The 25,904-nt window shown below is 39.6% G+C and overlaps 1 protein-coding gene across 2 annotated transcripts in view; it reads left to right on the top strand.

Annotated features, from left to right (window-relative positions):
• WBP1L (WW domain binding protein 1 like) overlaps positions 1 to 25,904 on the top strand; it is a 67,643-nt gene that overhangs the window by 9,839 nt on the left and 31,900 nt on the right. The window contains exon 1 of one of the 2 annotated variants that reach the window (XM_043983594.1): positions 9,370 to 9,580. The exons of the other annotated variant lie outside the window; for it this stretch is intronic. Coding sequence (XP_043839529.1) covers positions 9,554 to 9,580 — 27 coding nt within the window. The 5' untranslated portion in view covers positions 9,370 to 9,553. Of the gene's footprint in view, positions 1 to 9,369; positions 9,581 to 25,904 lie in introns of those variants that run through there. 2 annotated transcript variants of the gene reach the window in all.

Below are 25,904 nucleotides of genomic sequence, written 5' to 3'. Positions count from 1 at the left end.
GGTTGTAGTTAGGTTTGACTCTGCCACTTGCTGGCTCTGTGACCTGACGGTTCACTTAACTTCCAGAGATTCTGTTCTTTCATCTGTAAAATTGGGATAATGGTACTTGTCCCGTCTACTCACAGGGTTGATTTGAGGACCAAGTAAGATAATAAAGAGGGCTTTGAAAACTAATATGCTATGTAAATAGCCATGATTATTGTTGAACTTTCTCTGCAAAAGCCCTGAGTTCTAGAAGACTGTGCCAGAGAATTGCTAGCCCCAGCCTGTCCTGCTAACCTGGAGAGGTTCCAAGGACAGGTCTAGCAACAGCTTGTCAAAGGAGCAGCCTCGCTAAGTTTGGAGGGGCTCATCACCAGAAGACTGACTGGCCACTGAGGTACTAAAGCTTTTCTTGGCAGCAGCAGCTCTTGGAGGGAAATGATGCAGCCTTGAAGTATTGAAATGTATTATGGCTTTCACTTCCAGGATCTTCTTATTCTCTAGAATAGCATTGAAGCAGGGCCTATTCTTGTTTCATTCTCTTTGGTGTCACTAGACCTTTATATCTTCTAAGCAAGATTTTTATTCTGAATAATTGTGAAGGCTGATGATTAACCCTAATCACCCCCATCCCCAGTGGTAGGTAATAACCTTGTTAGCTCTTGTACTGGTTGAGAGTGGCTGCCTCTTAGTCTAAGAAATAATAAGTGCTTTTCTCTTTTCTCTGCTACTTCCTCTGTGACCCAGGCCCCATCTTGAGTTATTTATGGTGCTTTCTATTTGCTTTCTATTGTTTCTCTATGTACCTCAGTTGTGTAGGAATGGCTGGGATGTGAGAAGATTAGTTGCCTTCAGGCCTGTGGCACTGTTTGGAAGGTGTTGTGATAGCCACTGTTAGCCAGCCTAGGAGTTGCTCTGTGGCAGAAATATCATTATAGATATTGCTGCCTATTGTCTTCTCTTGCCCTTCTTTTCCTCTTGTGATTATGCCACTAGGCTGTTCTGTGGCGGGCCAGCCACAACCCTGGGCAGCTCTGTCCACCTGCTTTCCTGCTTACAGGTAGCTTCCTGTCCCTCCAGCATAAAATTTATTTTAAAATACATTTTGTTGCTATCTTTTGTTTTTACATCACCTAAATTTCCTAATATGTCTCTCCTTTTTCCTCACAGAGAGACATTCCTTATAACAAGGAAGAGGACAAAACCCCAGTTCAACAAAACACTGACAAAGACATTATATACAGGCTGACATTCCACATTCATAGTTTCCCACTTCTGCAAATAGGAGGGGCTGGGGTTGGGTGGGGGAGGTTTGCCTTCTCACATTTATTATTTGGGACCAAGTTTTTGGTCATTATAATTTCAGAGGATTAATTTTCATTTTGTGGTTATTTTTGTTGTTGCTTTGTTCTATTTTGTTGTTTGGCCCTTTTCATTTATGTGGCCTGGTTCTGCTTCACTTTTCACCAGGCTATATGAGACTTCCTCACTTCTCTAATATCATCTTCATATCCTTTATATAGTAATACTTCATTACATTCATGTATCACATCTCTAAACAAAGGGTATCTACTTTATTTCCAGTTCTTTGCAACTACAAAAAGTGTTGCTCTAAATATTTTGGTGTGTGGTGCCTTCATTTTTGCCATTGATCTCCTTGGAGTATGTGTCTAGCAGTGGCATATGCCCCAATGCATATATAAAGTACATATGACTACTATCTGCCTCAGTTTCCTCAACTGTAAAATGAGGATAATGATAACACCTACCTCACAACATTGTGAAGATTGAAGAAGATAATACTTATAAAGTGCTTAGCACAGTGCACTTAATAAAAGCTTTAAAAAAAAAGTCTCTGGGTTAAGTGTACTGACATTTTAGTTACAAATTGATTCCAAATTGATTTCCAAAATGGTTGGACCTATTGACAGCGCCACCAAACGTGTATTCGCCTGTCTTTTTCCACAGTCACTTCAGCAGACTATTCCCATTTTCATCATCTTTATTAATTTGCTGGGTGTGAGGTGAAACCTAGAGTTGTTTTGATTTGCAGTTCTCTTATGGGGAAAAAATATATAATATATAATATTAAATATATAATATTAAATATATATGATTTGGGAGGGGCAGGGTAATGAGGGTTAAGTGACTTGCCCAAGGTCACACAGTAAATGTCAAGTGTCTGAGGTCGGATTTGAACTCAGGTCCTCCTGAATCCAGGGCTGGTGCTTTATCCACTGCGCCACCTAGCTGCCCCATGTCCTCTATTTTTATAAGATACCGATCCTTGATGCCAACATTTTTTTCCCGATCCACCACTTCTCTTTTTGTTAGTTTTTTTTGTTAATTCTGTTTGTGCAGAAGATTTTCAATTTTATGTAATCAAATTATGTGGTTTAGCTTTTGTGATTGCTTCTATTGATGATTGACAATTTACTTCTTAGTCACAATTCTGAAAGGTATTTCTTGTTCTCTTCTAATTTAAAAAAATCATAAGACCTTTAATATTCAGGTCATATATTCATTTGAGTATCTCTTATGTGGTACATAGTGTTGGCTTCTAATTATTCCCAGTAGAACAAAGTTTAAATAAAAGTGTGTGATGAAACAAGCCTTTATAGTTATCCGGAGAACCAGCTCTTCTTATTTGATCTTCCTGTCCAAGTAGTGCTTGGCTCTGATTAATGTGTCTGCTTGTTGATGAAACTTGCCTTTATCCTCTTCTTAGTATAGTTTTTGGACTATAGCACTTTTCATTAGGAATCCTAAAATGTGCCTGTTGGAGATGGTCTGATCCTGAAGCTTGCTGGTCCTTATGCTATTATTGGACACACTATCCCATTTGATTTGAATTGGATTATTTATACCGTAGGGAAAATGAACCAAACATTTTGGTACAAAAACAAGGCAGCCTTTGTTGAAGCCAAAGTAGTAACTTTAGGGAACAACCCATTAATTATCTGTGATAGCTAACTCTCAGGGGCATCTTTGACAGTCCAGTGTTGTCTCCGAGAATAGAAACAAAAACTGGTTGTCAGAGTTATAAATTTTTGTGGACTGATCAATTGTCAACAGCAAAGGATTTTCAATTCCATGGCATGTTAGAGTGGAAAGGAATGAAACAGAACAGGAGAGAGAACAAAGAAGTGGCCCTGTTTCAGTTTCTGCTCTCTTTATCTCTCTTTGTTGAGGCTTTTGTTGGTATGCCATTGACTAGGGGCCTCACAAATTCTACCTTCCTCTCCATCCCTCCCTCCATTCCTCCCTCTCAAAAAGAAAAACAAAACAACCCCAGACTTTATTATGTACTATGCAAATGGGAAGAATGATGTGGCAAGGCATCTTACAAAGCAGAAGAATTTCTTGTGTGTCCTTTTCTGGTCTTAGATCTGTCCTATTCACAGGTATTCTGTCAAGTTAAATATCTAATGAGAGGCAGCATTCCAGAATAGGCCGTAAGGACAGCTTGGCTCCAAAGGCTCTTCTGATACATACTTGCACCCCCCCCCCCCCCCGGGCATTTAACCTCCCCTTGGCCTCGGGAATTCTCTAAGACTAAGTTGCAAAACAGGAGCCTATCTGCATTGGTAGTCGACCCCTCCCCAAATACATTATATATGTATCTGTCTGAATATATGTATGTAGATGTCTGAAATGATAAGTGAGCCCCTTGGCTACCTTGCTTCCAGGCTCCTCTACCTTCTGACGTCCATCTGTCTCTCAAACCTTATTTCTCAGCACTCCTTAGTGTCTTAGGTACCATCTGCTCTGGATAGGCTGATCTTTCTTCATTGGCCCCCATGCATGTGCTTTGATTAATACCTTGTCTATTCCCCACAGTGCCCTCTCCCACCATATAGCTTGTCCATATCTTATCTGTTTGAAGCCTAGTTCAAGTCTTGCTATGATGCTTTCTGTGCTTGTTCCAGTCCATAATAATTTTTCTTCTTTGACTTCCTGTACTTTGCACTTTTGTCCATACTGTTCCTTTAGTATTTAATCATGTTGCCTCAGAGTATTTGTATTTTACGTGTATTTAACTTGTCTCCCCAAATAAGTTGGAAACTGCTTGAGAGGTGGGGGGATCGTTATCTCTTCTTTTTTAGTAAGGTTTTATTGGTCTGTTTTTCTTTTGTATCACCATAGTTTCCCCTAGTATTCTTCCCCTTTCTCTTCCAAGAGAACCATTCCATATAACAAATAGTATTTTCTTAAGACAAAGCAAAGGAAGAGAAAAAGAAATAATTGATCAATATATAGAAAAAAATCTAAAAATATGTATAATGACAACACTTTGTGGATCTCCCATTTCTGCAGTGGCAGATATACTTCTTCAGAGATGTCTCATTTAGAACTGAACTGAGGGCTGGACAAAGAGTAGCAATTTAAAATATTTCCTAGATAAATTAAAGGAATGATTAACTGTAGCTGGTCTAAACTAAGGGGACCCTCTTCTGTCCCTGTCCTCCCCTTCCGCCCCCACCCTTTTACTTTGTCTTTTCTCTCTGTAATGTGGAGATAGAGAAAGAAATAAAAATATCTCATGAGCTGATTTTGACCAGGATTCCATCCTAGGCTTCCCCTCCACTGCTTTTCATTTTTCAGCTGTGAAAGAAGTTCTTAAAGATGTGGAAATATTGTTTCTTGGTGTACATTCATTCTTTTCCAAAAAACTTCAGTTTATGCTTAGGGATAGGAAAATTATAGTAGGGTAGGGGCTTACCTGTCTTCATTTCTTTAGCAAAGCCAATAGTGAGATGACTGTAATAGGTGTTTAGGGGTTCCTTTTGGAAGGAGAGTGTTCTGTGTCATGTCACTTTCTTCATACTACCCTGCAAATGGGAGAGGTTTGCTTATTCTTGCATCAGCAAGTCTGGCCCACATCTGCATTGGCTCAACCCCAGTACACACATACTGCCAGTTTTTCTTAGTTTCTTGCAGCCAAGGAATTCTCAGCATCAAATGCCTTTCCAGTCACCAGAGCTAAGTTTTGCAAATCTAGTCTTCCTGGGATTAGAAGAATCCCTTTGGCATTCCTACAACATGATTACTTAAGAGTTTGTTGGTGCCCAAGTAAGGCTTAGTCTGCTTTTATTATCACACAGGTGGATTTAGTGTTTGCTTTTGAGTAGGCCCAAATGAGAACATTTTCTGAGTGGCTTGAACCTACAGTTAGCTGTTAGCTGTTTTCATTCATTTTTGCTTAGTTTTATGCATTTTGGTTTTGGCTTGCTTTTAGTGAAAAATACTGAAATGGTTCTGGAAAGTATTGATAGAGAATTGTGGGTATTTTTAAATTTGTGAGTTTTCCACTTTTCATAGATGTTCTTTCTGTCTGTGTCTCCTGGTCTACACTCAAAACCCTTGAAAAACTTAGGCCAGGATGAACAATTTTTCCTTTTCAAAACCCTTGATTACTAAGTGAATCTCTCTACTACTGAGTTATTACTTCCTTTAGACAATGTGTAAGCCAAATGTATGTGGATGGGAAAAAGTGTGTGTGTGTGTGTGTGTGTGTGTGTGTGTTTTCGTTTTTTCAGATATTTAGGATCAGCACATCTTCCTTTCCATAGTCCTCTTTAGGTGTTCAAATGGAGAACGGTTTTGTGTATGGAATAGAGTGAAAGCCTGGCACTCCTACCTATTAATCTCACTCATCTGTACTCAAGAATAGCTCAGGATGGGAATTTTGGAGGTTGAGGGCCCTGACCTTGACTGATTTTTGTCCTCTAAAACATCAAAAATTTCACAGATTAACAGTCTTGGGACCCCGGTTCTGGACTATTAAGAAGGTTCATTCCTACTCTTTCCTGATGCCATAATCTGTTTTTGTGGGGTTTCTAAGTTTCCTTAGTATTATGACCTTTAGTCTCTTCAAATACTTTGTTTCCCCAGAGTTGGAGATAATAAATGCATATGTGAGTTACCTTCATACATTATTGTTTTTTTTAAACCAAAAGAGCCTTAAAGGAATATATACCATAATGAAAAGATGTGTGACTCCTTGAAGTTGTGTGTCATAGTTTATCGTAATATAAAATTAGATGTTAACATTTCTATCCCTGTTTTGTTTAGGGTAATATGAACTGGGGGAGAAGAGAAGCAGAATTGGACCACAGGAGTAAGCCTGTGAAATATTATAGGGTTGATAAGCAAGTGTAAAATTACTACAGTTCAGTAGAACATAATTCAACTTGATAGTTCTACGTGTATTTTCCTTTAAAAAGAGGTTAGTGGGGGCAGCTAGGTGTCGCAGTAGATAGAGCACTGGCCCTGGATTCAGGAGTACCTGAGTTCAAATTAGCTTCAGACACTTGACACTTACTAGCTGTGTGACCCTGGGCAAATCACTTAACCCCAATTGCCTCCCCCCCCCCAAAAAAAAAAAAGGTTAGTGAATTTAGCATTGTTGCACTTTGGTAGACTGCTGACTAAAGTTATTTGGGGAAAGATGTGACCTACCTTTGGCACATCATGGGTATGAGCCTAGATTCCTTACATAAAAGAGCCTTTTTTCAGGAGATAAGAAATTGCTGATGTTTATCCTGTCTTGTGAATTCCAACTCTGTCACTAGACAGGGCCCACCAAAAGGTGAATCAGTATTTGCTGTAATAAGGTATGTTTTCTGTCAGTCAGTCCTTTTCTCTCATAAGACTGACAGTGTAAAACCTTTTCTTTTGTGTGTGTATAGAGTATTTAAAAAAATTTTTTTTAAATTAAAAAAAATTTTTTCTTTTGCAGGGCCATAAGGGTTAAGTGACTTGCCCAGGGTCACACAGCTAGTTAAATATCAAGTGTCTGAGGCTGGATTTGAACTCAGGTCCTCCTGAATCCAAGGCCAGTGCTTTATCCACTGTGTCCCCTAGCTGCCCTAGAGTATTTTTTGAAATAAAGTCTATTTTTTTTATTATTTATTATCTTCTCTCTCTCCAACCCCTTGTCCCCCCCACTGAGAAAGAAAGAAAAAACAGAACCCTATTACAAAAACAGGGTCAGGCAAATCCCCGCAATTGGCATGTCTAGTGTGCACACACACATATGTATGTGTATATGCATTTATATTTGTACTTTAATTCCATCCTCTCTCTGCCAGAAGGTAAGTAGCTTGTTTCATTATGAGTCCTCTAGGGTCATCATTGGTCATTGTGTTGATCAGAATTCCTAAATCTTTCAAAGTTGTCTGTCTTAGTGATATTGTTATTGTATAACTTGTGATCTTGGTTCTGCTTACATCATTCCATGTCGGGTCTTCTCGTGTTCTCTGAAATAATACCCTTCATTTCTTTTCTTTTCTTTTCTTTTCTTTTTTTTTTCCTTCGGGACAATGAAGGTTAAGTGACTTGCCCAGGGTCACACAGCTAGTAAGTGTCCAGTGTCTGAGGCTGGATCTGAACTCAGGTCCTCCTGAATCTGGGGCCAGTGCTTTATCCACTGCACCACCTAGCTGTCCTGCTATACCCTTCATTTCTTATGGCACAATAGTATGATATCACATTCTTATACAGGACGGGCCAGAAGTCACAAAGGGGTTTCAATATTTAATAAGGTCTTGGTTTTTTGTTTTTAATATACAATACCACACTATCATATACAATGTATATACAGGAAATGAATTTACATTATATATGAAAAGTCAAATCTTGTAAATGGTGAAAAATACATTTTTTAAATTTTGAAAAAGTTATTAAAAACACACTGTGACTTTTGGCCCACCCTGTACCATAACTTGTTCAGCCATTCCTCAATTGATGGAGACCCCCTCAGTTTCCACTTCTTTGCCACCACAAAAATATTGCTATAAGTATTTTTTCATATCCGTGTTTCTTTGCTCTTTTTGGCATACAGATGACATAGTAGTGATATTGTTAGGTGAGAAGGTATGCACAATTTAATAACCTTTTGGGCAAGATTCCAGATTGATTTCCTGAAAGACCAAGCCAGTTCACAGTTTGTAGAGAGACCATTAACCCTTTCTGCTCAGTTTTTCATCATTTCACTTAAGGACAAAGAATTTATTGATTGAATCAGGTTTTGAGTTGTACATAAAGCAATTAATTGATTACTATTCTTGGAAAATGAGAAATAGCCAATGATACGCCAGATTGCCATCATTCATTTCGCACCTATGAGGACTATCAGGGCTTATGAATTTTCCATAGTTTGTTAGATATGATTCATTTCCTCAGGAAGAGCTTGAGATCACAGTATTCAGGCATGCTGCTTTTACTTAGAGACCCTAGTGTAGTGCTACTATTATGAAAACATGTATAATATAGAAATACTTATGGTAAATGATAAAGGAAGATAGGACATGTGCCACGATTAATACAAAAGACAACTTTTGGAGCTTGAAAATTTTTAAGAAAACAAATTTGGGTTTTATAAAGTTTATTTGGGGAATCTGATACCTGAAGAAAGGAAAGGGTCTTGTGTGCTAGTCCAAGCTAAACTATAAGAATCCTTGTCTTATGCTACCCGTGCTCCTGGTGGGGAGCCTGGTTTTTGGCAAAGCTTGTGTGACTTGAGCATTAACTGAGGGGCACGTCAAAGGGCAAAATTATGTAGTTGCCATGCAGAGTTGTTTTCTCTACATGGATGAGAAAAATTGGATTCAGAAGAGAAAGCACAGAAATCTTTAAGATAATGAATATTTCAGAAACAACGCAGAGTTTAAATTTAGTCCATGTTTTTCTGGCCACTTGGAAGCTATGGTGGGACTTGCTGTACCTCTTGTAAGGCAAGCGAAGACAGACATTGGCATCTTGTACATGCTCAGTCTGTTTATGAAATAGAAGCTCCCTGGGGAAGAGAGGACCTTAGAAGCCAGTGTAGAGATGGAGCTCAGCTTTGAGGGTCTGGGCTGGATAGACACCATGGTGGAGATAAGGTGCTTTCTAATTTCCTCACGGCCATTTCTGTACCACCCCTTTGGAAGGTTGGGGTAGGGGTGGTCGCAGTGAAGGACTTGCCATGTCACCAACTGCATTTTCTTCTTAGAAATATGGTGGGAAAAGCTTTTGTGAAACTGTTGCTTAACTTTTTTTTAGAGAAGAAACAAGGACTCGTTATTCTAATCCCCAGACATGATATCTGTTTTCCTAAGCTGTGGAACATTACTGAGACTAGAAGTAGCTCCTGACTTTGTCAGGCTGCAGACTTAACTTCTCTAGCAGAACTAGGGCTGGCAGCTACCTGGGCATCTTCAATTTATAGCACATCCTCGGTGGTGTTCTGCAGCAGCTGTCTGAAGTGGTTTTTTTTTAATGTACTTGAACTGATGTCATTTCCCCTTTGGCAAACGGTTTGAAGGCTTTGCTGTGTCTGAGAGATGTCACGAGAAGGTGGGGGGTGGGACAGCAGAGAAGGGGGAGTGAGGAAAGCAGGAGGAAGGGAGGGAGCCTGCTTGGTTGGTTTCAGTACTGTTTACTTAATATTCTTTGCTAAGGAAGTACAGTTTAAATAGCATTGCAGCCACAGTCTGCCTGCATTAGCTGAGACATGGTTGTTAAAGACTTTTAACTTTTAAGAGCCTTTTGTTCTAAACCTAAGTGTGGATGATGCTGTTGCAGGATGCCTTTCCTTTGGGGTCTTAGACAGGTAATTCAATGGGTTTTGTGTTCTGTGTTTGGGGAGGTGGTGAGGGAGGGAGCTTGTTACTGTTTTGGGTGGAAGAAATGTTTTAGAAAATGTCTCCCAGCTTGTGACAGGCCAGCTCCCATACAACCATTCCCAGTCTTCCCTTCTTTCCCCTACTTCCTTATCCTAATCCTCCAATCTACTCTACTTATAGGCTGTTTTTTAACTCTTTTTGCCACCTCTTTTTGATATAGCTCTGATAGTGGTAGTCCTGCAGATCCCACCCTCAAACCCCTCTCCCCCCCCAAAAAATGGGACTGTGACACCTTATGGGGAAAGGAGTTTGGATGGTTGAGGGAGAGAAAGAGTGAAAGAAAGCCTTTCCTCCTCTGTTTTTATTTGACTGGCTACAATCTGCATTTTTCGACGTCTTTCTTTGGAAGTCCCAGGGTACTGTATTCGTTCTTGTTTACAACTTGTAGTGGTGGCACTGGAGCTTAGTGGACACAAGCAGGTGGCAGCAAGGGTGATGTGGAAGTGGGCATAGAACACTCACAGCACTGACTTTCCAAGCAGGTGGTCCCCAGTTGCAGAGAGCAGGAACGAATTGCTTTGTGAGTTGCTGTCTGAAGAAGCAGCCCAAAGTTATACTTGGTAACCTAGCAGGGCACGAACAACTGACTGGCTGTTGCTTCTGCCAAAAATTTGTCCAAGGGCTTTCTGAAAGTTAGAATCCAGTCCAGGCCCCTCCCTGCCTCACTCCCCTTTGGTCTGAGAAGCATGGCTTAGAGGAATGTGTAACTCTAACCCTGCTCAGAACTATGAAGGGCAGGTCGGAACTGAACTCACAACTCGAGCTGTGTTCTTGCCCTTGCTTGAGATAAGGACTAGCCACAGAAAGGCACAGCAGGAGGAAGAAACTTGATGAGTTTAAAAGGGAAGCAGTGAGGTGGATTGAGTTTAATCTTTAAAAAAAAATGTGTTGCCTGCACAGGTGGTGTTTGGATTACCTTTGGTTCTTAATGGTTTTCATGAGAAAGAATAAGTTTTTGAGAAGTTTGAAATATGTCACTGATATTGCTGTCAATTCTTGGTTGTGTCCCCTCTGAGGCAGCTAACAGGCAAGTGGTAATTTTGGCACTGCTCTGAACTCCCCCAAATAAAAAGATGCTTCTTTTTTTAAACCTACAAGGGAGAGCAGAGAGGTCATGAGTAGTGCTGAGAACAGAACCAAGGTGGCCCAAGCCTAGTCTCCTACCCAACCTTTGGAACCCCACAGTGCTCTTTCTGATTGCCACCGGGTTTAGGACACAAGTAGGTGCACAAAGGCAAAATGACCAAGGGGGCCACTTCCTCTAGAGAGAGTAGAGAGGCCAAGGCAGCCAAGGGGAGAGACCTTGTGTTTTGTGACATTTCCGTTGGGTTTTTTTTTTGTTGTTGTTGTTTGTTTGGTTTGTTTTGGTTTTTGTGAGGCAATGAGGGTTAAGTGACTTGCCCAGGGTCACACAGCTAGTAAGTGTCAAGTGTTTGAGGCCAGACTCAGGTCATCTCCATGTAAAATCTAGGATCTTAGTTTCTGGAAAGAACAAAACCGAGAGACAAGTTCAATTCAGCACACATCTGTTAGTAAGAATGTTGTTTTATTTTTGACATAAATGTGAAAGCAAGCTGCTACTTGATGATTCAAAGTAGAAAAAGGTCAGGTCAGTGTTAAATTTGTCAGGGGCAGGACAGGACCTTGCCTTCCTGTCTCTTATGGACTTTATGAACTGAATGAAGTAGAAAATTACTAAGGATAATCCTGTCCTGTAGGTGCAGCATCTGTAAGGAGAAAATGTACATAGGGTTTTCTTCCAAAAGAGTCAGATATTCCATCAAATTTGACACTCGGCCTCTTCTGGAATTTGGGTTGGCCTTTATAAGGATGGCTAAAGAGGAGTTCTTCACTATGAACTTCATCCAGTAAATACTTGTTGATTGTTTGCTATGTGCAGAGCCCATCATGGGTGCTGTAGGGCATACAGAAATGATTAAGGCACAGTTTTTTCCCTCAAGGAGTTTGCCATCCTGCAATGTCTAGGTCAAAGCCTCTTAAACTGTGGGTTGAGACCCCACATGGGGGTCTCATAACAGAACGTGGAGGGCGTGAAAAATTTTGCAACAGTAAATGGTTATGTATACCTAGTTTATATACCTATAAACTGGGGGTCGAGTAAAAATTTCTTAGGCAAATAGGAGTCACAAGTGGAAAAAGTTTAAGAAGCCTTGCTTTACATAAGACACATACTGTTTTGGGTAGAAGAAATGTTTTAGAAAATGTCTCCCATTTTGTCCCAGACCAGTGCCCTCACAGCAATTTCCAGTTTTTCCTTTCTTTTACCTTCTTGGTATTCAATTCCTTATCCTAATCCTCAAATCCCTCCCAATCAGACAAAGACAGACTATGATAAGTGCTGTAAGAGATGGTTTCATTCTTTGTACTTGTGTCTCCAGTGTCTAGCACTTAGTAGGTACTTAATAAATGCTTGTTTGATAAAAGTCACAAACAACTGTGAGAATAGAAGAGGGAGATATTACTTCCAGCTGGGAAAATCCGGGAGGTCCTTATGGAGGAGATGGCATTTGATCCCCGAATTTGAATTTCTCTTGATGGAGTACTGGTTCAGCTAGATCGACTGTCTTACACAGCCCACCTAGGAAATATTTACTTTCACCTTGAAACTACCCCTCCCCTGCCAAAGCACCCAGAATTGTTCACTGATAGCAGATTTCCTGAGGCCAAAAATAAATAAACAGTTAAGAGGCTAAGAAGAGCCAGGGAAGAGTAGCTATCATTGTCTATGGTGTAACCTTCCCAAGAAGAAATGTACTACTTGCCTTTATCATAAAGAAGACATAGGACTTTTTTGTGTCTGAAAAGGTGTCTCCTAATGATTTGCTGCTCTTTTGTTCTGCTCTGATCATTTGGTGATTTCAATTGGTGATCAGGGCCACAGATCCTTCTAGATCACGAGTGGGCAAACTACAGTCTGAGGTTGTGTTAAGAATTTCTTTACATTTGTAAATTAAAAAAAAGTTTCTCCATTTTAAATTGCAATAAAACTGATTTAAAAAGGTAAAAATCATTCTTAGCTTGCCTGTTGTACAAAAACAGACATGGGGCTCAAGCTACTGATAAGGTGTACTTAGTTCACTGACCCCTGTTCTAGATCAGAAATGTCAGTCACACTTGAGGCCTGCAGAACTCCTGTGTGACCCTAAATCATATTAAAATGTAATTGGGGGGCAGCTAGGTGGTGCAGTGGATATAGAGTACTGGCCCTGAAGTCAGTAGGACCTGAGTTCAAATCCGGCCTCAGACACTTAACACTTACTAGCTGTGTGACCCTGGCAAGTCACTTAACCCCAATTGCCTCACCCCCCCCCCCCCAAAAAAAAAAGTAATTGGGATGTGTTTAGCAAAATAAATAAAAACACACCACAACACAGATAATGTTAATTTGTAGTTTTCTAAGTCAGTAATGTGGCTGCAGAGATCCATTTTTATTTTAGTTTGATAATACTGCTCTACATCATCAGGAAAATACTGTGAAAATAGCTATGGCTGTTCACATGACCAAAAAGGGTTAATGTTCTTTCTAAGAAAAAAGGAAGAAATGAAGTAAACTGTAATTTAAAATTCTAAATGTGGGTTCTAATCTGTTCCCCCAGTTTTTGGGGAAACTGACTAAAATCACTGATAAAACGAGTTTAGATTTTTAAGGGTTTATTGAAATATAGAAAGAGAAAGATTGAGAACAGAATTCTTACAACTCCACAATCCTATCTTTCCTCAGCTCCTCTCTGTCTTTTCCTACCGTCACCACCAAGTCAGGAACCAAAAAGACACAGAGCTCTCCGAGCAGGCCCTCCTTCCTCTTTCCTGTCCCCTCCCAGAAAATAGGAGGCTCCTCAAGTTGATTGGCTGGTAGCCTTGATAGACAGCACCCATGAGCAAATGTCACTTCCTGATGCCAAGGAAACGCTGCATGGCCTTGCCCTCTGAGGCATTCTCCTCATGGTGGAGCTTTCCTATAGTAAGTCTCCAGTAGGTGGCGTCATTCCAATCATTCCAATGCAGTACAAACATTATTTTATGGAAGAGGAAACAGGGCAGGGGAATATTGTAAGGAGAGCACCACATTTGGAATTAGAGGGCTAGACTTTGATTTCTGTCTTGACACATACTGTCTGTATGACCTAGGATGTCAGTGAAGGTTTTTGGACCTCAATTTCCTCATCTGTATATTGAAAGACTTGGACTAGGTAGCCTCCTAAGATCCAGAACTATGCTCCTAGGGTACTAGGTGAAGTTAATTAATCAGAACTACACAGATGGAAGGTGGGTTTGAAATCAGCTGTCCTGATTTTGTCACTTTCTACTATATCTATATCTCAGTGCCTATGGTAAAATCTTTTTTGGGGAGGGGGACAATAAGTGACTTTCCCAGGGTCACACAGCTAGTAAGTGTAAAGTATCTGAGGCCAGATTTGAATTTGGGTCCTCCTGAATCCAGGTCCGGTGCTTTATCCACTGCACCACCTAACTGCCTCTGGTATAGTCTTTACACCAGGAAAATTACCTGGACCAAACACGGTTAGTATTTGCCTGTAATCCCTTCTGCTCGGAGCCAGAAGGTATAGAGCTTGGGGTTTCTGATCTCGAGTAGTCTGTACTATCTGGTACCAATATGATAACCTCCCAAGAGTAGTGCCTCACCAGGTTGCCTAAGGAGGGCAAAACCAGTCTAGGCCACAGCTTCAGACAAGTAGTGGTATTGGGACTGGGAGTAGCCTCATTGCTTCTAGCCTGGGGTAGAGGAGACTCAGTTTCAAAACCAAAAAAGAGAATACCTTGGCTTCTATCATGCTTTATTCCCCTGAGCCATTGTGGAGTGCAGAGCATCAAATCTTGGACTTTGTGACCCTGTTGGGCTTGCTCTCTTCCCTCACAATTCTCTCTTCCAGGTAAGACACACAAGCACAGGGAAAGCCTGGCTTGGAGAGGACTTTGATGTAATGCAAACAGACAGCAAAGAGGATGTTTTTTATTTGCACTACCAAAGGTTAAAACCCAAATCTTGGGTTGAATTTCTTTTTTAAGAGTCCTGTAAGTGGGGGCGGCTAGGTGGCTCAGTGGATAAAGCACTGGCCCTGGATTCAGGACTACCTGAGTTCAAATCCGGCGGCAGACATTTGACACTTACTAGCTGTGTGACCCTGGGCAAGTCACTTAACCCCCATTACCCTGCAAAAAACAAAAAAAAAACAAAAAAAAAGTCCTGTAAGTAATACAACTTTAGAAAACACACAGGTTCTTCCCTCCTTTTAAAAATAAAAAGGAGAGACAGAGATTCAGACTCAATTCCTTTTGGGTAATATATGTGAATTCTTGAACTCCAACCATGTCTGTTGAAAAAAGCTATTTCAGAGGCCCAAGTCTTGTTTTTCATCACATTCCTGTTATCAGAGTAAAGAGAACTCAGTTGACTGAAGAGTAACTGAGTGAATAGGAGGAACATAACTGCTGATTTTGAAACTTTAATCCTGGATGGAGCCAAAGAAAACAATCACTTCCTCCCTCAACAGCCCATAATGTTTAATACTCTTCTCCTACCCCTTTCCTTGGAGAGGTAAACTTGCATCCAGTAAAATATAACAGTTTTAACCTAGTTTTTAAACTAATGCTACATTAAAAACTCTATCCCTCACTCCCTCATTCTTTGGCTCACAGATAACAATGTTACCAACTTTCCTTCTCTTCCCAGTATGTTCCCAGCACTTCTTGATTTTTGCTGATTTAGTTTTAGGAATATTAAATTGAAATGGGACCTACTGTGTTTTTAACTGCCTTTGTGGCTTGTTGTGTTGGGCCCAGCCAGCATGGAACCCTGGACTCCATCAATTGCCTTAGCTTCTTGTGGCTTGATTTGGTGATTTGAACTTGGAAATTGAATGTCACCTGACCTTCCCCCCCCCCCCCAATAAAATAGAGCTTCAATAGGAGTTGTTTACATTTGTCCCTAGCCAAAGATAGACACGTTTTTTGTATGCATATATATCCCCTTTATTTTATTTTATTTTCATATACATATTTTACTATTTTCCAGTTACATGTAGAGATAGTTTTCAACATTTGTTTTTATAAGATTTCTAGTTTCAAATTTCCCCCCCTTCCCAAGACAAGTAATCTGATATGTTATATATGTACACATTAAACATATTTCTGCATTAGTCATGCTGTGAAAGAAGAATCAGAACAAAAATGAAAAACCTCAAAACAACAACAAAAATCCATAGAAATAGTATGGTTCAATCTGCATCTGGATTCCACAGTTCTTTTTTTTTCTGGATTTGGAGAGCATTTTCCATCATGAGTCCTTTGGAACTAAAAGATAGACACTTTCTTTTTTCTTTTCTTTTTTTTTATGTATAAGGTATTTTATTTTTTCCATTACATGTAGAGATAGTTTTCAACATTTGTTTATATAAGATTTCCAATTTCAAATTTTTCTCCATCTTCCCCCCACCAGACAACAGGTAATCTGATATAGGTTATATATGCATAATAACATTAAACATATTTCTGCCTTAGTCATTGTTATAAGAGAAGAATCAGAGCAAAAAGGAAAAACCTCAAAACAGAAAAACAATAGCACCAAAACCAAAAGAAATAGTATGGTCCAATCAGCACCCATATTCCACAGTTCCTTTCCTTTTTTTTTTTTTCTGGATTTGGAGAGCCTTTTCCATCATGAGTCCTTTGGAACTTTCTTGTACTGTTGAATTGGTGAGAAGAATCTAGTCTAAGATAGACACTTTCAAAGATGTCAGAGGTGTCAAGTGGAAGGGGAAAATGGACAGGCCACCTTTAATTCAATTCAACAAACATCTAAGTGCTTTCTGGCTTTGAAGCACTGGGCCAACACATATACTTTGATAATTTTAGGCACAGGTGGTTTCATTGATGTGGATGCTCCCTTTATTAGCAGCATTGATGTACACAGATAAATAATGTGGTAGGTGTGATACCAAAAAAAAAGAGAGAGAGATACAAAGCAAAGTACTATAGGGAAATTTGAAGAAATAAGCCAATCCTTTACTAGAAAAACAGCCCAGGTTCCCTTGGGATTCAGTCCATTAGAAACATTCAAGCCCCTCCCCACTGGACGTCATTAGGTTTACACACGTGCTTTGAATGAGCCTACCCCAAAGCAGGGCCTCCTGGCTCAAAGTCCTGTTTTTAAGCATTGAACACTTTGTCATGTGGTTCTCATTTAGAGTTTGGAGATCATAGTTTAGCCACTAACCAGTGCTTTGAAAACTTCTAGAACTTCTACTATGGAGCTAATGGGTATGCCTAAAATAGGGACTATCACTAAAACTAGGCAGATTTCCAGACAGAATTTAGTCCTCTATTTGATCTCATGAGATTCTAAGTTTTAGGAAACAGGCTTGTGATTTGTCTGCTTCTGCCAAGCTTTCCATGTAGTGTTTGGGACATCTAATGTTAGGGTCAGAGAGCCCAGCAATAGGCAGACTGTTTTAAGTGCCCTAAAAGAGTACAGATGGATTACTGTAAATGCAAAGCAAGGAAGGAAGAAAGGAAGGGAGGTAAGGAAAGGAAAAGAAAGGAAGACTAACAGCCTGAGAGAATCAGGAAGGACTTTAGTCAAAACATTATTCTCAGTTGCAACTAAAGCAGCTGATAAACCAAACTAATACCGCCCAGATTTGAGTCTTGCTTCAGCCTGTGATATGTGGTTAGGAAACAGGAGCTATTTTGAGGAGAATTAAACTGTTGGATCCTGTTGTGATGTTACTTCATCATTAATCTGAGTCTTTCCTGAGCCCCTCCCAAATGTGCGGCCCCAGCTAGATTACACTGGGACAGCAGCTGTGAAATGGGTTATCCTTATCCTCAAGGAGTTCCCATTCTGTTGGGGAATGCATGATACAAATGCACAAAACACTTAGAGAACAGTCTAAGACAGGACATAATTAAATATTAAACTATGTGGTGCAGACTTAAGTGTTATTGAAGTCCAGTGAAAAGTGATCTTGGTCAGTGATGAGTAAAAGAGAAAGTTAGGATGAACAAGAATCTATATGGGGAAAATGAGTCAAGGGTTGGAAGGAAGAAGAGCTGAAGTGCTTTCATAAGTGGAAAACGGGTCTCTAATGGAAGTAAAGGGTGTGCTTTCTACTGTCATTCCAAGAAATGTATTTGTCTACTTGCCTTTGTACTTATAAGCAGCTCATTGGTTTGGAATCTTAACTCCTAAACTGTTCCTTCAACTAATGGTTGTCAATTTAGGACTTATCCTGTTGAAAACAGTTGGAAGGCAGTCACTTTGTCAGTAGTTGGATTAGACAAAGAATAGAAACTGTCATTCCCATCTCACTGGACTTTCTCTTAGGAACTATTAAGCAGTAATTCTTGACAATAGTGCTATACTCAGAGCCAGGTTTCTGTTGTAGTTCATGCTTAATATAACTCACCTTCTCTAGCAAGGGAAACAAACACTTCTTCCAAATAATCTGAGATCTGTTTTAGAACTGCCAAGATTTATAGTTAGGCACTTTTCTCCCTTTTATTAATGTCATTAATGTCTGATGAAGAGAGAGCCTCTAGTTTCTAAAGTTTGTTGTTTATTATCTATCATATTGCATGAAAGCCATTTTTAACGTGCTGCTCTTTTTCAAAAGCAGAAGTAAACAACATCGTAGGATCATAGATTTAGAGTGATAAGGGACCTTTTCATTTTTTTTTTTTGTTTTTTTTTTAGTGAGGCAATTGGGGTTAAGTGACTTGCCCAGGGTCACACAGCTAGTAAGTGTTAAGTGTCTGAGGCCGGATTTGAACTCAGGTACTCCTGACTCCAGGGCCGGTGCTCTATCCACTGCGCCATCTAGCTGCCCCCTAGGACCTTTTCATTTTATAGATGGGGAAACTGAGACACAGAGTAGTTAAGTGATTTTGCCTAGAGTACAAAAGTTAGTAAGTATCTTGAGGCAGGATTTGAACCCAGCCTTTTCTGACTTCTGTCTACTACATATTGCTTTCTTGAACTGTTCTGAAATTTTTATTTATCATAAGTCTGGTGCTGGTCTCCAGATAGGCCAGATACTCTAGAGAGAAGGTTCTTGAACACTGTTTGGCCCAAACAAGGCTGCTGAAGTATTTCTGAGGAAGCAGACTTAAATGAAAATTTAACTTTAAAACTAGTAAGGTCTTAGGGAACACCACCCTCACTTGAAGGTGGTATGGTAAAATGGAATCGTTTAAACATGTATTATATATTCACAAAAATAAACTTGAATCTGAAGCATTTCTTAGCTCCTTAAGATATATTTTCTTCTATGTTTAGAGGTGTTTTGTTTTATCAGGTGTCCTTTTAAAAGTATAATAACATCTCATTTAACTGGAATAATATTAATAATGATTCATACTTACATAGTTCTTTTTGGTTTGGTTTGGTTTGGGGTTTTTTGGAGGTATTTGGGATCTTGTCCAGGGTCACACAGCTAGTGAAGGTCTAAGACCAGAGTTGAACTTGGGCTCTCCTGACTCCAGAGCCAGTGCTCTATCCACTGAGCCACTTAGCTGCCCCTTATATAGAGTTTTATTATTATTATTATTATTATTTTTTTTAGTGAGGCAATTGGGGTTAAGTGACTTGCCCAGGGTCACACAGCTAGTAAGTGTTAAGTGTCTGAGGCCGGATTTGAAGTCAGGTACTCCTGACTCCAGGGCCGGTGCTCTATCCACTGTGCCACCTAGCTGCCCCTATAAATTTTTTTTTTTTTGCAAGCAATGGGGGTTAAGTCACTTGCCCAGAGTCACATAGCTAGTAAATGTCTGAGGCTGGATTTGAACTTAGGTACTCCTGAATCCAGGGCCAGTGCTTTATCCACTGTGCCACCTAGCTGCCCCCCCTTATGTAGAGTTTTAAGGGTTACAGCACTTTCCTCAGAATAGCTTTGTGTGTTCAAGTAATTATCCTCAATTTTTCATTGAGGAAAAGGAGGTATAATTTAAGTGGTATGCTTAGAACCTGGCACTGTGCTAAATCGAAGTGTTAGAACTGGAATTTGAATTTAGTTTTTCTGACCCCAAGTCTCTTTCCACTGCACTATACTGCTTCTCAAGGAGAGAATTGTAAACGAGGATGTAGGAGACCTGTGTTGTAGTCCTAATTTTTTCACTAATTTAGTGCATGACTATAGGGAGATTATTTAATTTCTTGGAATTTGAGCTTCATCATCTATTAAATGCAGTTTGTAACTACCTTGTTTACCTATTTCACAGGGTTAATTGTAAGGAACAAAACGCTATCTTTATGAAAAAAGCTTCAAAAAGCAACTAGTATATAAGTTTTGGATGTGACACTTTTAAAGGAGTTCAGAGATCTTTTCATATGATATCAGAAAGAAGGAACTATACCTAATATTTGGAAAAATTGCAGATCTTTGTACCAAAAAAGAGGACTGAAAAAATATCAATAACCACCAACCCATGCACTTCTTTTCTCATCTCTAGAAAATCTTTATTAGAATGATCTGCACACATTGAGGGCATCCTTAATGAAGATAAGCAATGAGAAGAAGCAAGCTTTCACAAACATTGCTCTGTAGTAGTCCATATCCTTATAGTCACACACATGACTGAAATATGTAGAGAATACGAGCTCCTATATTGGTGGATTGTAAAAACATTTCATTCAGTAAAGCAGAATATGCCCCCTTAAAGGCTGTCTTCCAACAAGTTCTTTTCCTTATATGTGTCAGACTCATAAAGGTTCTTAAAGCTTTAACAGTGGAAATAACTTCATTCAACTCCCTCTGATTACTAATATTAGAAGCCATAAACAGGGAGATCTGTGCTCAATAAAGTTGTTTGCCACTCTTATGGAGGATTTCCAGTACAGAATCCAAATTGTAGAAGCATTCCTGATAGATGGTAAGGTTCATCAGATGCTAATCTTTGAATATAATATTGTTTTCATTATATCAGATACTGTGGATGAGATTCAGAATCGCTTAAAAGAATTGCAGGCTTGCTATCCATATAGGAAAAACCAGGTGGATGAAGAATGTATGTATTGTTCAAAAGAAGATGTGAAGTTGGATTGATGGATGAAAGAAATAATCCATCTATCTTTGACAGGTACCATGAATAGACAATGAACTGGGATCAGAAATGAATAGGGGAGGAGAGTGAACGGAATTACCTTTGGAAATTGAAGAGTGCTTTGAATGATCCCATACTTCTTCCTGAAACAAAAGGCCACCTTTCTGTTGATTCTGTGGAAGCAGTTGTAAGTGGCGGAACAGTAATCTCCAAAGGATTAAGGTTGTGGGTCACCTAAGGGCAGTGTAGAGGCACATGATGGACACAAGCAGGCTGTGATGTAAAGGCTGACGTCAGAGATGGTTAGCTAGAAAATAATTGAGATTGTGGAGCAAGAGTAAGAGATGAGGAATAGCCCATGCACTCCATCCACATAATGACAAGAGAAGAAGGCCCTAAGTACATTGGGTGGACCCCCTTTAGAGGACTCTAGAGAACTCAAGAACTATGATAAGACATGCTGGATGAGAAATTGGGAGTGGATTGTCAGTCAGTCAGTCAACGTTTATTAAGCATCAGCTGCATGTCAGGCACTATGCAAAGCACTGGAGATACAAAGAATCAAGACAGTCCTTGTCCTCAAGGAACTCAATCATTTTTTTTCTCCAAAAACAAATTAATAGTTTATTTCAACTTTCTATGATTACAACTTTCTCCTAACCACTTGAAATAGCTTTCTTTTTTCTCCCATATAAATATTTTATTATTTTCCAGTTACATTTAGAGATAATTTTCAACATTTGTTTTTATAAGATTTCTAGTTTCAAATTTTTCTACCCCCTCCCCAAGACAGCAAGTAATCTGATATAGGTTATATATGTACAATCACATTAAACATATTTCTACATTAGTCATGTAATGAGAGAAGAATCAGAGAAAAAAAAACCTCAAAAAAGAAAAACAACAACAAAAACAATAGAAATAGTATGGTTCGATCTGCATCCAGATTCAACAGTTCTTTTTTTCCTGGATTTAGAGAGTATTTTCCATCATGAGTCCTTTGGAACTATCTTGGACCATTGTATTGCTGAGAAGAACCAAGTCTGTCACAGTTGATCAACACACAATGTTGTTGATACTGTGTACAATGTTCTCCTGGTTCTGCTCATCTCACTTATCATCAGTTCATGCAAGTCCTTCCAAGTTTCTCTGAGCTCCTGCTCATTGGTTTTTTTTTTTTTTAATTAATAAAGTATTTTATTTTTTTTCCGTTACATGTAAAGATAGTTCTCAACCTTTGTTTATACAAGCTTTACAATTTCAGATTTTTCTCCCTCCCTCCCCTCCCTCCCCCCTCCCCTAGACGGCAGGTAATCTGATATAGGTTTTTTTTATATATATATACACACACACACACACACACACACACACACACACACACACAATAACATTAAACATATTTCTGCATTAGTCATGTTATAAGAGAAAAAAAATCAGAGCAATGATGGAAAACCTCAGGATAGAAAAAAACCAACAGCATCAAAAACAAAAGAAATAGTATGGTTCATTTAGCATCTATACTCCGCAGTTCTTTTTTTTTTTTTCCTGGATTTGGAGATCCTCTTCCATCACAAGTTCCCTGGAACTCTTCTGTGCCATTGCATTGGTGAGAAGAATATAGTCCATCACAGTAGATCAACACTCAATGTTGATGTTACTGTGTACAATGTTCTTCTAGTTCAGCTCATCTCACTCATCATCAGCTCACGCAAGACCCTCCAGGTTTCTCTGAACTCCTCCTGCTCATCGTTTCTTACAGCACAATAGTATTCCATTGTATTCATATACCACAACTTTCCAGCCATTCCCCAATTGATGGGTACCCCCTCAACTTCCAATTCTTTGCCACCACGTAAAGAGCAGCTAAAAATATTTTTGTACATGTGGGTCCCTTTCCCCCTTCCATGATCTCTTTGGGAAAAAGACCCAAAAGTGGTATTGCTGGGTCAAAGGGTATGCACAGCTTTATCGCCCTTTGGGCATAATTCCAAATTGCTCTCCAGAATGGTTGGATCAGTTCACAGCTCTACCAACAATGGATTAGTGTTCCAATTTTCCCACAGCTTCTCCAACATTTATTATTTTCCTTTTTTGTCATTTTAGCCAATCTGATAGGTGTCAGGTGGTACCTCAGAGTTGTTTTTATTTGCATCTCTCTAATCATTCTGCTCATTGTTTCTTACAGTACAGTAGTATTCCATTACATTCATATACTACAACTTAAGGAACTCATAATGTAACGGGGGAGACAACAGGCAAACAAATATGTACAAACAAGCTATATATGGGTTAAATTGGAAATAATTGTTAGAGGGAAGGCACTAGAATTAAGAGAGGTTGGGAAAGGCTTCCTGTAAAAAATGGAATTTTAGTTGGGACTTAAAGGCAGAGATGAGGAGGGAGACCATTCCAGGCATGGGGGACAGACCGTGAAAATCCCCAGAGCTGAGAAATGGAATGTCTTTTTCATAGAACAGCAAGGAAGCCAGTATCATTGGAATTGAGTATTTATAGATTGTGATGCATGTTGTTCAAGGGAGAACCCCACAATGATGATTACCAACCCACTGAAGTACTGTTTGTTTTTTCGGGGCAATGAGGGTTAAGTGACTTGCCCAGCATCACACAGCTAGCAAGTATCACGTGTCTGAGGTCGGATTTGAACTCAGGTCCTTCTGAATCCAGGGCTGGCATTTTATCCACTGCGCCACCTAGCTGCCCCTCCGCTGAAGTACTGAATGGTAATATGAACATTGCTAACTGGGATTCTTGATCGGAATGGTTTTTCTGATCTTTACTTTTAGAAGAAAGATGCAAACGATAAACATATATGACCTCTTTATTCAGAACAAAGCACCAGAAATCAAGGTCCCTATGAGATGTATCCTGAGGACCATACACATTAACCTCTGTTTCCTTCTCTGTATAATGTTCTTCATGAAAACTAATCAGAATGGTGACCTGGAAATCCTGCAGTTTCCTGAATTATCAAACAAAAGAGGGGACAGTACAGTAATCCTGTACTGACCACAGTAGGAAAAACACTCTTTAGAAAATAAAAGAACAAAAATGAGTTCAAAGGGTCTGCACTGAGCCTAGTAGGTCAATCAATATTTGATTGCTTTTTACATGTCAGGGTTTTTTTTCTTTAAATATTGTGATTACTGGAGGGTTATATTGTTTGCCAATCTGTGCCCCTTTCTTATTTAAGTTCCTATAGACAGTTTTCTTATTTTTTTTCCCCTCTACTTCACAGATTCTAGTTACTTTATCTTTACTGTGGAGGAAAAAGGCCAAATGACTATTGTATATGTCACAGGAGAAATGGGTGGTGGGGGGTACTTAGGTATTCCTCTTTAAAGAATTATACCCTCTTGCACACAAATCCATCTAGAATAAAATAATATTTTATTTAGGTGCTAGAGAAAAGAGACCAAGAGAGAAGTCAAACTTCTCTCTCAAAGATAGTTTCAGAGACATTCTCTGAGATGCCTATCTCTTCAAACAGGAGAAAGGCCATAGCCTTTATAGATGGTAGATGGGATGATCCCCTGAGCCCTTATCTGGGGTAGGTTGGGAGAAGTCAGGTAAGGGGTGGTTTTTCTGATTTCTGGAGCTATCTCTGTCCCCATGGCTCCACTCAGGCAGCAGCCATTCCTAATGGGCTTTTCTTCCTTACTTCTCTTAGGGAGTTCATTAATGGCTTGTTCAATGTCTTTTTCTAATATGGGTTTATTTAAGGATTTTATTTCCTCTTCAGTTAACCTGGGCAGTTTGTATATTTGTAAATATTCTCCCTTACTTCTCAAGCTGTGTCTGTCCTTTACTTTAGTTGGCCAGTTTATGTCCCAGCCCCATAACAGTATATTTCTACTGAAATGAAATTTGACCATTAACCTTTTTAGTTCTTGTGTTAGAAACTGGGAGGCGAGCAGCAAAAAACCCCATCAACTGTGCTACTTACTTAGCCTTAGAGTATGAGAGAGACAGAGTATGTGAAACTGAAGAAGAGTAGGTAGGCTTGGAGAGGATCGGGTAAAGTACACACTGATGGCAATGGAAACACAGACCCTTGCTGCTCTCCAGTGTGCCAAAGGGCTAACCCCCCTCAACATGCCACCTCCTATTTCAGGCCTCACCTCGAGTAACTAGCCCCTGCCAAATGTGCCAATCTGCTGGGTAGATTTATTATGGGACAGAAGTGCCTAATGATGAGGAAACTGTTGGGCTTTTTCACTGGCAGCCATAGCGATGAAAGTGGCAGGTTAACCCTCGTTGGGCTTTGGCATGTGATTGGAAACCACGTTGCCATTCTTTTTGTGGCTGCACGTACGGCAAACCCTGCAGCTCTAGCAAAAACCTACATTTTGTTGGGCTGCTGAGATCAAGGAGTGTATGAATGAGAACTCACTCATCAACAGCAACTTGTTTAATATCCTCATTCTATAGAGGAGGAAACTGATGCCTGGAGAGGTGTTATGATTTGTCCAAAGGTCTCCACCTAGACCACAGACCTCTCCATTACATAAGACAAATTCATGAAAGCACTTACTTTTGTGTGATCGATAATGACCTTCTTGACAGCTGTCATCAAATCAGAGACTTAGAGCTGGAAGGATCCTGAAGACCTCATCTAGTTTACAGAGAAGGAATCTGAAGCCGAGGTCACATAAGTAGTAAGTTACCTGAAACCAGTTGAGCTGTATATCCTGAGGTAGGAGGCCAAATCATGTGCTACTAATTAACCATTTCCCCCCTGGACTGAGTTTCTCAACATTGTGACGTATATATTACATGTTATTAGCACATTTTAAGATGAGGATTAGAGGGGTTAAGTGACCTGTCCGATGTCATGCAGTTTACACAAGAGCTAGGACTTGAACTCAGATTTTCTGACTGCCAAGACTGGTGCTCTTTCTACTCTACTATGACTGTTGGCAGTGTGCTAAAAAAAAGTCTATCACTTAGAAGAGAAGATGATTAGAATTAATCGTGAAAAAATATTTGAGGACCTGCTTTGTGCCCAGCTCTCTTCTAAGTATTCTAAGAGAGTAGGTGTCCAGAAATGGTAGATAATATGGGCTCCCCATTCTTGGAGGACAGGTGAAACTCACAGAGAAAGCAATTCTAGACCATTTAAGTGTTGCTCCTCTGATGTCATTGGTCTTTTCA

This window comes from Dromiciops gliroides, chromosome 2, assembly GCF_019393635.1.
Source record: "Dromiciops gliroides isolate mDroGli1 chromosome 2, mDroGli1.pri, whole genome shotgun sequence".
Lineage (NCBI taxonomy): Eukaryota > Metazoa > Chordata > Mammalia > Microbiotheria > Microbiotheriidae > Dromiciops > Dromiciops gliroides.
Note: the sequence above shows the minus strand (reverse complement) of the source record. Positions and strands in the feature narration are given on the sequence as shown.